A 15,930-nucleotide genomic window follows, 5' to 3' on the forward strand; every position below is an offset into this window, starting at 1 on the left:
TTTCAACGGAAATCGTCACTTCCAGTAAAATTAGAAGAGAAAATTAGAAGAGAAAATTAGTAAAAACAATTAATAAAATCAAAAAGTAGGATAAACCTGGTATTTCCTAATTTTTAAGTGATACAGAATATCATTTCCCATTAAGCAGTAGTGAGGCAATAACTTGTGTTTTGTTAAATTTTATCATCAGGAAAGGTATCCAATCTTGATATGAGAACATCAACAAATATCCACCAATCCACCATCTCTCTTGACCATTCGTTTCTTTGGTTAACTCTACCAGTGTAAAAAATGTAGGCCTAACTTCTCAATTGTACTAGTCTGGTTTGATCTTTCTCCGTCCAGTTGTGATGTTATGTTTTTCTCCAATAAAGTAGAAAGCCTTTTGTAAGCCTTATATTTCCCCTCTTTGAAGTACTAAGTCACTTCTCAATCTCTCAGATAAACTAAGGAGGTTGAGCTCTTTAAATCTCCCATTGGAAGCAATTTTCACAAGTGTCTGCATTTATTTCATATTGAAGTAAAAGGTAGTGTTATTTGAAACTTCCAGTGAACACTTAAGTGATTTCAGATATCCTTTGATATCTGTTTAATACTGGATCTACAACTAAAACTACATTTCAGTGTTTATTTTTTTTTTAAAGTTTTTATTTTCTTCCTACTGCCTTTATTTATTTATTTTCTCCTAAAAACAAGTTATAAGCACCTAGGAAATTAATTAGTTAAGTCACATTAAACTATACCACATATGCCTTGAGTGCATAAATAATTTTACTTATCTATATCAGTATGTCTGTCATGACTGCTCTAAGTAGACTATCCTTGTTCATTACCTTTAATCTTTTCTTCCCTTGTTTTTCGTTCTTCTGCGATGTAGGCTTTTTTCCCCACTTTGATACAGTAATAACAGTTTTCCTCAAATCTTATCACTGTGGTATTGCAAAGTCATTTATTTTGAAAGTCCTTTAGTTTGATTTGTTTGGATTTGAATGAGTGTATTAAACTGTTTTCACAGAACTTTGGTTTAGTATAATTGATTTACATTTCAAGGACACTTATTCAGCTGTGGTAAAATCTGTATAAAGCTACAATGAGATAAATTTTCAGCAAGTGGTCATTTATTAAGTAGGAAGGAATAAATCTTTCTTCTATTAAAAACAAGATTATTTTGGCCTAAGCTTCATTTGTGCTTATTGATTATCAATAACTCCCTTTTTGGAAATTAACTTAAAACATCCTGTTTGAAGACAGATTTTCAGTCTGCCTCGAAACTTAGTCCCTTAATGTATCTTAGTTTGGAATCTGATTATAGAAAATACCCAACACCATTAATCACTGGCCTGTATTTGCTCATTTCTAAATTTATGTTGTTTGATTGAAAAGGAGAATTTTAATCCAATGAAAACTGTAATAATGAAATCAATATTTGACATCTTATCCTCCCACATATCAAATATATATTTAGCCTTGCTGAAAATAGCCATGATTTTTCTACACATGCTTTTATCCCTGTACTAAAGTTATAAGATATCCCTTATTAGCCTAATAGTATTAAATATCTTGTGATAAGGAAAGGGAAGAAGAAAACATTCAGACTGTTTCCTTACTAATGTGGCATGTATAACCTCTAAGAACTAAGTGCTTAAAATAACTGTTCCTGTAATGTCTCTTTAAAATTTTTAATCAGTCATTTTGTGTATTTATTGAGTTCAGCAAATTCTTAAGTTAAAACTGTCTCTTCCTTCCATTTTTAGAGCCTTTTTTTTTAGAGCTTTTTTAGAGCTTTTTTTTTTCCTGTGTTTGAAATTAGAAATAATCTTTATCTTTAGATTCTTTGTTATTACTTTATACCATTTCATAAAGGCATTATACGTTCATAAGAGCAATTGTCTCTATTATCTGGTTTGATATTAAAAAAAAAAAAGTCTGTTTCTCAAAATTTAAAGCAAAGCCCCAGAAGTTGACTTAGAGTGACAAAAAGAAAATGCATGTATCTGAAAACACTACGGTTATCAAGACTACAGAACACAGAACTGGACCGCAGGATAAAGTTCTGTCCTCAAGATTCTCAGTACAAAGCATAGCTTTAATTCTCAGGGCCAACAGGGTGAGACATTTGATGAAGAAGGTCGGATAGATTTTTCTTAACATTTTGTATTAAAATATCTTACTAGTAAGCTACTGTATAGAAGCGTATTATTATGAATCGATGATTTTAGGGTATTTTCAGGAGAAACTAGAAAAATCTCATTACAGATGGAAGCTTGCAGTTAGTTCCAAGTAGGTACCTACAGGTAATTCTTCTTTCTTGACTGACTAGTTTCTGTGTTGCTAATTAGGCAACTTAGTTGCTAGTCTTAGTTGTTTCATAATATCAGCACTAAGCAGATGCTGATCTGGTAACAGCTGTTCATTCTTCTGTTCTTGTTTGGTATGGTGTTGTCCTCACTTGACCTATTAAAAATAATGCATTTATGGTTGAAAAAGATGTGTATCATTTTGGTACATTTGTATGTACGTCACTGTTTTTTTTTTTTTTTCCCCAAATTGGTTGCAAAATAAAATATGAAATGTAAATTACATGTTCAAATACTTTATCTTCCAAAACACGCAACATTCCCCTAGATATGGTAGCTGCTCTTTGTCAAGAATCATGTTGTGCTCACTCAGTGTGGAGACTTCCAAAGTCCTGGATCAAAGACATCACTGTCCCAAAGCTGCACAACTCCTAAGGCAGTTGTTTTCCATGCTGTTCTGCCATAATGAAACTGAGGCATCCTAAATGAACTTCATATTTTCCAGTGTAAAAATATACATTTTGAAAATGTTAAAGGAACTAGGTCTCACTAATCTCTAAGATCAGCTAGCAGCAATACAGAGAGAACAGTAGAATGTAGACCTAAGAATGTAAAATAAGAGCAAGTGTATGATCGATATAGATAAGCAAATTAAAGTTCAGGTTTCACGGTAGCATGCATAACCTACATGCCAGCACAAAATCAATTAGGCTTATTATTTTCTATTTACTACAGACTGAAAACACATACATAATCAGTTTCTGCATCAGAAGAGATTAGAGACATAAAATAGTAGGGTGTCATTATCACCACACTTGCAGCCTCTTCATTATCTACAAGGCAAGAGAAAAGTCCAGTTCAGCTGGGTGGTGGATAACACTGAAATGATCAGTATAAGAGTTGTAGTTTAGAGAGGCTTTCAGACTACAGATATAATTTCTCTACAAAACATGAAAATATTTTGAAACAGTGACTTTAAGAATAGGATTTCCTGATGAACATTTTGATAATCATGAGTGATACTTGATGAATTACTTGAGAAGAACCATAAATGAACTTTTGACACTATTGTTGAAAGACTGTGAAATGGCATTCAAGCAAGGAACTGAGTAGATCTCATTCTGTGATCTCTTTTTTAGAGACTATCCATGCATGTTATTCAGTTTGTTCAGTGATAATATATATTCATTGTGCAAACTGTATTGATACTATTTTCCAGAACTGTGTAGGACACCCGCAGACACTGAAGACTTGATGCCTGCTGAACTTGTTTTATTGTGATATGTCTTATACTGATAGCACAGCAAAGCTAAGGCAGTCTGTCAAAGCAAGTGGCCAGCTACGTGACATACAGAAGGTTAATGGAAAACAAATGGCTGTGCTTCTTTTTAAATTTGCAGATCCTGTGTCAGCTTATACACATAGAATGAGAAAGATTTGTGTAAAAATCTACTACGACACCAATTTATCTTGGGTCTGTATCATTTGTTCACTAGTACTGCATGCAGAGATTTCCAGCAAAGGGAGCAGGTGGAAGGTCTGATAATGACAGACAGTACTTTGCTGGATTGATGGAACTAGGAAGCCAACTGATCACGAACCTACAGCTTTTACAGGTAGCTGTAGAGCAGAAACATCTATGCCTGCTGTGAAGCCCTCTGGAGTTATAATACTGATTAGTAGGGATGATTTTGAAAGCTGTTAGTGAGAGAAACAGTGGGATAGCATATTAGACAGAATACTCTTCAAAATGGGAGTACAGAAACAGGTTTGGATTATTCCAGTGAGTCAGTTTAAACTAGAGATCCTATGAAAAAATGTAATGCCCATGAGAAAGCCAAGTGGATAGCTGAGAAGCAAAGCTTGCAAGGATCCTTCCAGGTTATTGAGTCTGGGGTCTTCTTTATCAAATAATTTCTTATAGAATTCTCTTCATAAACTTAATTTATGGATACAAGTACTTATGCAAGAAAATGTTTTCAAGGTGATTGCTGAAGTGTATTCTATGTTCTTAGAGAGAGTAGATGGAAGTGTAATGGATACATTAGAACACCAAATTCAGTTTTCCTAAAATACAATATGATAATTACAAGAAATGTATTGGCTCAAAAATATATATATATATATATTAATAAAAAAATGAATCTGGTGCAGTGAAAAGTGTGCAGTTTAATTTTAGTTATATGTTATCTGAGTGGTGGTATCAGTCTTAAATCTAAAATCACACTAAAAAGATCAGGGACGTTGCTTCCTTTGGCCAGCAATGAAATGCTCCCTGTTCATGTATTGATTGAGAGACTGAGATTTGCCAAGAAGAAATTCTTATCTGAGAAGGGAAGAAGTTTTAGCATTTCTAAAGCTGAGCCTTCAACTGGTAAAAGGATAGGGAAGAACACATGCTGTAAGAAAAGAACATTTCAAAGCTTTCTTTGCCACAGACAAATCGACCAAGTCTTGCTTTGCAGAATCCAGAATGTTGTTATAGCTTCTCATAACAAACCTCAACATGATTTTCCCCTAGCTTGAAGGGTTGTGTGATGCTATAGTAAGGAGAAAATCTTGGCAAAAATACATAAAACAAACAAAGAAACAACAGCAACAACAACAAAAAAACACCACACCATAGACTTCAGAAAAGAAAGCTAAGAGCCAAACAAACATGAGGTGAATGGAAAGACTGTGAATATCTGCTTTTTTCTTATTCTCATAACTGTTAAACCTTCAAAAAGAATTCATGGTATGACAGGCTATAGTGAAGCAGAAAAAAACCAACAACAATAACAAAAAAAAACCCTAGATATAGTCAATGATAAATTTATTCATCACATACAAATTTGAGTGATAAAGACATGCTTCGTCTACAAGCAGACTCCAGAGAGAATACTGAAACTGGCAAAAGTGTGAAGTGTAGATAATTTCCTCCAGGGCCAAAAAATGGTAGCACTCCTGTAATTGCATCTTTGGAGGAGAATCCAGAAAAGAATGGAGGACAAGGCAAACAGATCACTTGATTGGACTCTGCCGTCAAAATTTGAACTAAGAAAAAACTTTGTTTCAAAACAAGGTGTATTCAAGTTCGTGAAAATCAGAGTAATGAAACAAAAGAAAAGAAACTTCATGAGCTCTGCACTGCACTGAGATAGACTTGCTAATTCCCTCAAGAATAATCCTATGAATGTTATTGTATTAGTATTACTCACTGAACTTGGCAAAAGATGTAAAGCTAAGTGTAAATCTGTAAAATAGGTATCTCTTTTCCATTCACTCTCAACGTACAAAATACTGAAAATATTAAATCTTTCCTCTACTGTAGCAAGAAGAAGGCTGGCATGCTTGGAAAAAAAGGCAAAGCACTAAAGTATTTCCTTGGACAGTCTCAATTTCTGTTTATGCATCTGAGATTTTTTGCTTAAAATGAACTACTCCCTTTCCTGATCACAGAGAGCTATTCAAATACATTCCATACAGTGTCAGTGGGCTCAACATTGGTCAGGAAAGGCCCTGGCTGTAATCACCAGGTACTGGGAAACATGCTGTTCCACTTCACCTTCAAAGATCTGTACTTGGGAAAAATCTGCAGTGAAAGGCAGCCAAGAGCTGAACTCAGCAGAGTAGCAGCAGAAGCAGCTTGAGGAAGTACCAGCAGATGATGTCAGAATAATTTAGGTTTGAGTGAGAGCCAACTTTTTAGGCCTTGCAGGTCATTTCATCCAGGAAGAAAAACTGGCAATAAAATCAACTATTTGGGTAATTGGGAAAAAATGGTGTGTCATCAAAGATGTGCACAAGGACTGTTACAAAGAATGTGCTAAGAACATGCAGCAAATGTTAGATTTCTTGTTCCAGACTTGTACCCTAAAGTACCCTACAAAGATATCCTTGAGCTATAACTATATCAGATCTAAACGAGGGTAAATTATTGAGGGTAAGTTAAGTCAAGCATAATGCTATATTAACTGAACTGTGTGCTTCTAGTATCTTATCTGTCTTTGGTATGACTTACGTACTGCACACTACCTGTTTTCACACATGAAGTTAAATATGGCTGTAATCAATCAATTTCATACAGTAGAAATCCTAGTAACACCCTCCAAGGTCTTGGCATCTGATTGCTGTCGGTGGTGGTTGTGGTGATGTTTTTTTGCTTTGGCTTCTGGTTGTGGGTTACAAATAAGCTAACTCAAAGAGGAACCAAGTATATCTAACTGTTGATTTCAGACCTTAATTTAACACGTTCTTTAAAAATTAATGGCTAAGACTCAACAGCTTCTCTGGGAAATTTATTCCAGGGTTTCAACTCTCTTACTGTTAAAAAGCTTTTTTCTTATGTAACCAAAGTCTCCCTTGCTTCAGATAAAGACCGTAAGTTCTTGTTCCAGCCCTAGTGTAACTAGAGAATGTATCTTTCCTCTTTGCAGTTCTTTATATCTTTAATGTGTATCATAACTCCTCAAAACCACCTCTAGATTAAATTATTTCTTAGTTATGATCTACAAATGGACACTTAATTGTGCTTTATACTATCTTCACTTCCAGTTCATTTTTCCATATTTTTCTTCTTACCAGTTTCTATCCTGTCTCTCTTAGCAAAATTACACAACCAGAGAATAAGACTGTAATTTCTTGGTGCCAAAGACTACCTGCTATCTTTCATGTGTAGAGCTTTTGGCTCATTTGTGATTAGTCAAGCAATACTCAATAATGGAAAGACACATGTCCCTTGAAATTTATTGCCAACCTGAAAATATATGTCCAGCAAATATAGGCTCTTTTTATTGTAATACAGGCAATATGAAATTTATCTTTAACCACATATGACAAATACATTTCAAAACCTTGTGAGTCAGAGGAAGAACCTAATTAAAAAAAAAAAAAAAACTTTTACAAAATAATAAAAAAAGCTTCACAGAGAAAGAAGTTGGGTCTGGAAGATAGCTGTCTCCTACCTCCATATTATCTACATAATTGCTAGTTAATTACCATTTAATTACTATCAGAGAAAGAAAATTATTTCTTCAATGAAATCAAGAAACTAAGAGTCTTACTGGTGACATACATAGCCCATGATTATCTCCAACAGAAGCTGTTCTTCTAACCACTATTGTCATACAGATCTGCTCAAGATTAGAATGTCAACTTTCTATGCCCTTCATTGTAATGACTGAAAAAACATACTCCTGTAAGCAAGGCATTGCTACTGAAATCCAATATTTGAGGTGATGCTCATCAGTATATTGCCCTACATTTGGTTTAACTTCTTAGAGGAAGATTGCATTGTGGAATGTTCATAAGCTTCCATTTAGCAACTATATCTAAAGAATTAAACAGGCTTTGCAAATTTTGTCTCATATTCCCATTTCACATAGGTATTAGCTTTGCCTTTTCTTTAATTTCTTTTTAAACACAGCAAAATCATCCTGAGAATAGAAATAATAACAGTGAAGAATATATCCTTTCACATTCTTACTCTTGCTGCTCCAGGATCTTTTTGCACTTCCCTATTAAATCAGAGTGATTTTTTTTCTAGCTATTTTCTATCTTCTTTCAGTCCATTATAATTCAGTTGTTTTTAATTATAATTATTATAGTTTCTCAGGAATACCCATCTCTGTGCATAAAAAGAAAGGAAAAAAAAAAACACATTAAAATAGTTCAGGTATGTTCACCTATCCCTGCTCTTTAGGACCCCAGCAATAAGTCATACTGACTTATCAAGTATGTGAAATTATCTTTTCCAATATTATCCAATTAAAGTGTCTAGCTTTTGGTGGCTAGCTCTTTATCTGTAGGAAATCCTTCTTTTATCTTATTTTCCCTGAAGTATTTAGTTGCTAAATGTGTTCAAACTTAATCAGACCCCCTTCATATACTTGAAATCTCAGTAATACATTATATGTACCATATACAAATTGTATTCACTTACCTCTGTAGATACATAATTTCAAGAGGTTTAGATTTCAAAATTTTTTTTCTGTCATTTCTGGGTGTTACGATGCATAAGCCTGACTTCAGTAAACAGAAGCATTCTTGTAAGAGTAGAATATTTTTCCTTACAAATTTGATTGCTTACTTTTTCTTGAGATTTAGCTTGTTGACTTGGGGGAAACGAAATAGAGAAAGCAGAGTAGAGGGGATTCCTAGGCATAAATTATAAATAAAAAAATATTTGCCAAATATCTGTGTTTTGTCTCGTATTGGTCATGTACAAAACCTTGTGCAATTACAGCTTCAGTACCATGCCCAGCTGCTTAAACTCCACTTCATATATCAGTGGCAATTCATCAACAGCCATTGGCATACAAAGAACAGTATTATATCTCTACTTAAGTGACTGAGTTTCTTTCTACTGTGGATAGATGTGTATATATATATATATATCTTACACTTATTCTGTTCTAATTCAGGAATCTAAAAAAAAATATGAAATTTGATATTTAAGTGAATTTGATTTTAATATAAAATGACACTGTCATGTAAGTCATATTTCAAGCAAGATCTAAAAATCAGAAGATTGATACTCTGCATGGAATTGGGCATTTTCTTACTATCCAGGCTGATAGTTTGCAAAAGAGTGCTGAGAGGTTAGTACTACCATAATATCAGGGCACATAGTCTGTCTTAGAGGGTAAATGCACCATGAAAATTCAGACTCAGCAGTTCTTCAGTTTCAAGACTGAGGACGAATTCAGCCTGTAAGTAATACTCATGTTCTGTAGGAAGTGCTGAAGCTTCTGACCTGAGAGACACTACTTATCAATGCTGCACACAGCTATCTGGTCTACCAAGAACAGGATGAGGTGAAAAAAGGTTATCGTCCATGTACAACACGGGTGTATTTACTATAATTAACCAATGTCTGATGGTATCATACTGCAGATCATAGACTGCTAAAGCCATGTGAAGAGTCATTGCTTTGTACCAAAGATATGAGATTTACCTGCTAAATGAAGGTAAAAATAAGATAGAGTAGTTGTAAGAACAGCCATGAACATTCATAGAAGGGTCTATCTAATCTCATCTAATCTTCAGCCATGACCTGAAGCAGAGGCCTGCAGAAAATTAAGAACAAGGCAAACACTGATGTTATTTCCCTGATAATACATCTATTGCCTCCATATTTTTTTGTTGTGGCAGGAATCTCCTGAAACTGATGTAGATTGCCTGTACAGTAACTCTCCATAGAGCAGTCTTCCAAGAACTTTTCCAGTCCTTCTTTGAAACTTTTCAAACTTCTTGCATCCACATTTGGCAGTGTCTCTTGGCAGTTTCTCCTGTGTACTACTTGTATGAAAAGGAAAAAAAAAAAAAAAAAAACAAAAAACCTCCTTTTATTAGTTTGAAACCTTACTTGTTAAATTCACTTGATGGCCCTTGTCTTTTTATTACATAGTCAATAGGTCATGAAAGGTCTTTTTGGAGTTCTGCAGACTGCAGTCTGTAAAAAAAAAAAAAAAAAAACACCACTGAAATTTATGAGCTTTTTTTTTTTTGTGAAAAAATGTCTTTTCACAAAACTTATTGTTTATATGAACTTTCTTAACAATATTAGGTCTTCCTTAGCCAAACATTTACAAATGTTTTAAATATTTAATGTTCTGTTTATTTTTATCTCCTCACTTATGTGAACATAGACAATTTGCCAGTTATATTTCATACTTCAAATGACATGTGCAAGGAAAATAAATGGGAGAATTAGTATTTTAGGACAACCATTTCAATGGTAGAATTGCAGCAGGTCTCAAATGTATGAAACCACTTTTAGTTAGATAAAGATGTAGATTTGTATTATTTCAACAAAATCAAATAAGATTGTTAAATAATTTCGTATTAATTTTGTGAAAGTACTTTTCACAAACCACAAATATGAATGCAGTATATGTCTATACAATATACATACAAACATGCACAGAAATTTCTCTGACTGGAGGTTAAGTTTTCTCAAAAAAGTTATTCTCAAAAGATATAGGGACTGTCCTTCTAATGTCTCCTAGCTAGATTTATTTTAATACCTCAATCATTGTCGTCCTGATTGTAGCCAACAGTTAAAATTTTGTTCACTGGTTCATCCTGTCTTAAAATATGTTTCTACTAAATTGTAATAATGTGTTCAGAAAGGTAATTCTGCTTGGGGTAAAATACATTTTTTTTCACGTTGGTTCAAATACATTAGAAACAAAGAGCTTCATACAAATTAGAATAGGTTAAAAGGATGTGTACAACTTCAAGATTTTATTTTAACTTTCACAGTCCATTCAAAGAAAGTCAGGCATTTATTCCCTTCATGGCTGAGTTTAATTTAACTATAGCATAATGTTAAGGAATATCACTGGTGATTTCCAGTAGACTGATGAGAGTGTCTTGGGCTTCCAGTGCTATGATCTGCTATCCTCTCTGAATAAGTATACCATCTTCTAAAGAGTCTTGAAGTTATGATTCACAGAAAAAAATGTGAGGTAAGTTAATTCAGTTAGCTTAACTGAATGTTTAAGTGAAGACAGCAGAAAGATATGCAAAGTCTTAAAAAGTTATCATTTAAAAGTTAAAAAAGACTTTCATATTTGACATTATTAACTTAAACCCATTCCTCTTTTTGTGCTGTTAAATGGCAAATCATATTCAAGATCAGCAAAACCTCTTTCGTGAAAGAGAAATCAGGAAGTAGAAAAGAAATATAAAAAGTATTAGAATGGGATTTAAATGGTTATAAAAAGTGCAATTTAGAGTATTTCTTTAACGTTAGAGAAGGCATTGAACTTGTTCGTTTAAACCACAGTGTTCAGTGGTTTCTCTTCACAGACTGATCAGTTTGTATTTTACAGGCTATACTTGTTTAATTCTATTTTTTAAAAATACTATTCAGTGACTGCATGCAAAGACTTAGACATACAAGAAGTTTGGTATTTATGTCTCAAGTTTATGTAACCTGGTAGATCCCTATGGTGGATCTCACAGATACCTACATTTGGCTGTTAAAATCCTCCAGACGTAAAAGCTCATCTCACCTAATGGTACTGCCTAAAATGTAGGGATCACACTTGAACAAGTGGTATATGTTTCTGTTATATTTCATGGGGATGAAAAGGCATCTTCAGAGGATGATTCAGTGTGCCTGTCTTAGAAGGGGATGAATTACCCCTCTGAGGCAGCTGTTTCTCTCCATAAAACATACATTTCAGATCTCTGATCTTAAGTATTGTGAATTCCCTAAGTGATGTTCTTTCAGAGAGATGCAGAATGCCTTTTTCTTGATGTGAAAAATCTCTGAGGATGGAAACTTCAGAACTGGTTCTAATGCTTGATTATCCTAATAGTGAAAAAAATTTTAGTATATCAAGTTAGAACCCCTTTTGTTTCAATTTAGCCAGCTGTCTGATGTATTTCAACCTAAAGATAATGGGTATCATTTTTCCCCATTCCCAAGAAGCATGCTCCAAGTATGTCTAACAAACACCTTCAAGAGTGAACTTTCATAGGAACTGGAGTGAACATTGCCACTATGTACAACTAGTACAACTATGAGTTGTACTATGAACATAACAATTTAGGGTTTGAATCCTTCAAGAATGGCTCTCATGCTTTACATGAGACAGACATTAATAAAATGTGAAATTCATACTATCGAGGGACCACAGCCTCAGGCATCATCCCAACTATGCTGTTGCAAGAGTTGTGCTGGTCATTTCCTGGTAAATATGGACTAATTTTAACAGACTGGTTACACAGTTTAAGAGAACAGAACATAAAGCTGCTCTTGAGGGTAATTTTAGTGTGTGAATTCCAGAAAGTAATCCCAGTGAATTCTAGAAAGAAAACCATACCCAAAAGGTTTACGCTTCCAGAAATTCTTGGGAATATTAGCTATATTGGCTGCATTAATGACTCTGTATAATGTGTTCCTGTCTTAAAAGGAAATAAAACAGCATGCTTCTATCAAATCCATTTCATCTCACATTGCTACAATTGTGTTTCAATCGTCTTTCGTCATTTGAACACTTGTTTTCCACGTGTCCTACTTGTTCAGACATAAATGTCTGCACTTTGTAACATTTTGCAATGTACATAGCATACAAAGTACTTTCTGCATTTCTTGCCCAACTTCAGGGTTTAAGAAAAGCCTGCTTCACTCGGAGGTTGCAAAAGCTGCAAAATTCCAGTATAGAAACAAATACAATGAAATCATTCTTCTTTTCCTGCAATTTCACTTTTCAGAAATAGTTGTATACAGATCAGTACAGAGTGTAGCAAACAAAATTTGTCAAATATGTAGATGAAAAAGATATAACTGATAAAACTGAAAATCTATTGGGGTAAATTTTATATTTATTTTTATATCAGTAAAATATAGAACAAGATACAAATTATAACCATTTTTACAATGTTTGAGTTGATTTTTTAATGTTTGCATCTAGGATAAATGTTTGAACTTTAAGATTATTAACCACTGCAAGCTCTAGAAAGAGGTATCTAATATGAATCAGGAAAGGACTACTTTTTGTTGTTGTTGTTATTGACATGCATCATGATGTTGTATTTAGCATTCTGATACACAATGTAAGTCAGTCACTACCTAGTTTGCTATTGCTATTGTTTTTTTGCATAATAGCTTTGAATTGTCCAGGCTTGTTGCATGTTTCTTTTCTATGTATCTGATTTTATTTTCAATTGCCTCAGAACTAATGAATATCCTCTGAATATGTCCTATATTTTTACCCTTTTCTCCTAGTGTTATAATTCAGATTCTACCCCACATTTCCTCAATGTGTAACCGCGCTGCTTTCTTCTCATGTCTCCTTCTCCTTCTCCTTTACTCCTGATCCCTCCTAACAGTTTATTAGAGATAATTTGGGAGTTTATCAGCTGGCTAAATGGAGAAAAGAGATATTAAACCTCTGTTCTCTCTGATAAAATTTTGACCTTTTGTGAGCTCTTATTCTCTTTCTCATTCAGTTGGAATTGTCCTGTATATTTAAAAGTGTTTAGGTGAGCCAAACTGTAACACACTGTGATCATATAACCTTAATCTCAGGAAACTGAACTGAAAATGTGACTACTCCTGAAGAACAAATCAAATAAAAGCAACTCTGTGAATATCATATATAAAGCTTGTGGTCCTCTGATATGTGCATATAATTTACTGTACATTTCAAATAAGAATTAAATTTTAAAAATGTTTAAGATTTTGTCACATGCAGTGGCAAACATCAGAAATCTATATGTGTCTTTAGGATAGATTTTTCTTTTCCTTGACCCTAAGTAAACTTGAATGAAAGATATTTTAAAGCAAGACCATGTCTGTTAAAAAATCTTGAAAAATATAATGAATCATTATATTTTCATAAAAGTGTACTCGGGTAACTGCAATAATTTCAAGCTGTTTTTAGTTTTCATATGCTGCTTTGTATTATTGTAATATCTGATGTGGCTGTTAAATGTCCTTTCTACAAGGTTTAATAATAAATTATCTCCTTTATCTTTGCTTGTTTTCTCAGTGAAAAAAGCAATTGAACTGAAATCAAGAGGAGTCAAGATGTTGCCCAGCAAAGACAGTAACCACAAAAATTCTGTCTGTAAGTTGTTTATACCATTATCTTTAGTGACTGCATATATCTTCTGGAATGTGCAAATCAGAGAGAGAAATGTTTGGAAGCTATGGTCATAAAATGGTCATTATGTTTTCAATTGTTATTGAATTTAGAACTCTGCTGATAATACTGAGGGTGTAAAAGGTAGAATATGGTGTTGTAATTCATGAAAAATATGGGTATATATATAAAAAAATAATATTATTTCAGGATGTTTAGAATTCAGAGAATCAGAAGACAAGTTAGCAATCCAGGCAGAACAGTGCCATACAGACTTTGTCAATTCAGTACAGGAGGCAGTGAAAGCATGTTGGCATTTTATAGATCGAGGTTTACACTTCATTATCTTTTCCTTCCCCTCAGTTAATATCACAGATCTAATTCTTCCCCCTCCTTGTCACACTATGCTCTAGTGACTGTCTTTTTCTAGGCCTGAGATGTAGCACAGCAGGGGTTAAGAACTGCTGCAATTCCCAGCTTCTCAAGAGGATGGAGATCACAGCATCACCTTCCCTTCATTATGTGTTTAGTGCACTCTGGAATGACATCTATTTAGTCCCTCTGCACCTTTTTCCCCATATATAGTGTGAGGATAAAATCAAGATGTTATATATAAGATTGTGAGGTGGTTTGTTTGTTTATTTATTTATTTATTTATTTATTTATTTGAGCATCACTTTCCCTGAACAACTGGCAATCTGAGAGCTCTTTTTCCATTAATGTGGCCAGTCTTGAAACAAGAAAAAGCAATATATCTATATTATATAGAGAGAGGAAAGCAGAGAGTCCATTTGACTAACAAAAAGCCAGAGGGTAAGCCAGTCAGTGTTCACCCACAACTCATTAAAAGTGCTTGTATAATGACTAAGACATATTTGAATAAGTTAATTCTTCGTGTAATAACACTGAACTCAATGGAGTGAAACCCCGGCAATGTTTGCCTCATTGTGTGGTATTCTGCAAGTACGGAGAGAATGAGTGTCTTGAAGGCTAATGTCTAGAGGATATGATTTGGTCTCTGTGTTTCTGCAGTGCACTGTTTAATGCAAAATGAGTGTATTTGTATGCTCACTGGAACAAAAGAGGCATGATAATTTTCTGCTTTAAATATTGCACATTGATGGTGTGGCATTCAAAAGGAACTTTTTGTGCAATGTGTAGCAGAAAAAGTTGATCCATCTCTTTGGTGTTTGTATCTGAATGCTTAATTATTTCATTATTTATAAGTTATTTCTGGGAGCTGTGTTATCTCTACTTACACTCTCAGAACACATGCTGTCAGACACCACGTTTAATTACAGAAAGTGGAAGTAAGACAGGCTATGGAAAAAAATATTATAAAGTAGTTTGCTGTTGACTTCAAATATAATGTCTTTGTCTTTTTTGTGTTTTGATTCATGAAGCTCTGTATCATGTCTGACTTTTCTACATAAATCTAAGTTTATTATTATTAGCATCACGTACATGGAACAAAATATTAGATTAAAATACAAATAGTTGGACTCAAATATATTTTTCTGCTCTTTCTGGTGTAAGCCCTTAGTATTTAACCATTATTGCCAGTAATTGTGTAGATGGAAAAAGTAATTAGTAGTTCAACTTACAAATTCCTCTTTAGCAATGGATATTACCATTTGATTCCAATTAGCAAATCTCTAGAAAAGCAAAGAAATTAAATACTAACCCTTCTCCCCATTTTTGTATTGTAGATCTGTTTAATATTCTCTGTTTATAAAGCAGAAAGCTTACTTCTCTATTTTGATTTATGCAGGCTAGATGGAATACGAATACCAGCATGGCAAATGCTGCAAGAGCATGCCCTGCAAACACCTAGATGTGTGCACTTCCCCTAGGTCTTCCACCCAAGCACAGCCTGAGAACAGCTGCAGAAGGCACTGCACAATGGCACAACTGATAGAATTTAGGCAGAAAACGTCAGCAGTGTACTGATTATTCCTTGTGGGATGCAGTACAGTATCTCAGTCTTTTTGAGTACTATCTCACTCCTGCCCTCCTGGACTTGCCCCAACTCCTAGTTGCTTTGTTTCTTG

General features: G+C 34.0%; 1 protein-coding gene across 6 annotated transcripts in view; it reads left to right on the forward strand.

Annotated features, from left to right (window-relative positions):
• Nucleotides 1-15,930, forward strand: part of CSMD1 (CUB and Sushi multiple domains 1) — a 1,150,295-nt gene that overhangs the window by 727,094 nt on the left and 407,271 nt on the right. For all 6 annotated transcript variants that reach the window (XM_048078081.2, XM_048078083.2, XM_048078082.2 and 3 more), the window contains one exon: nt 13,787-13,864. In XM_048078081.2, coding sequence (XP_047934038.1) covers nt 13,787-13,864 — 78 coding nt within the window. The remainder of the gene's footprint in view (nt 1-13,786; nt 13,865-15,930) is intronic.

This window comes from Anser cygnoides, chromosome 3, assembly GCF_040182565.1.
Source record: "Anser cygnoides isolate HZ-2024a breed goose chromosome 3, Taihu_goose_T2T_genome, whole genome shotgun sequence".
In the NCBI taxonomy this organism is placed as follows: domain Eukaryota; kingdom Metazoa; phylum Chordata; class Aves; order Anseriformes; family Anatidae; genus Anser; species Anser cygnoides.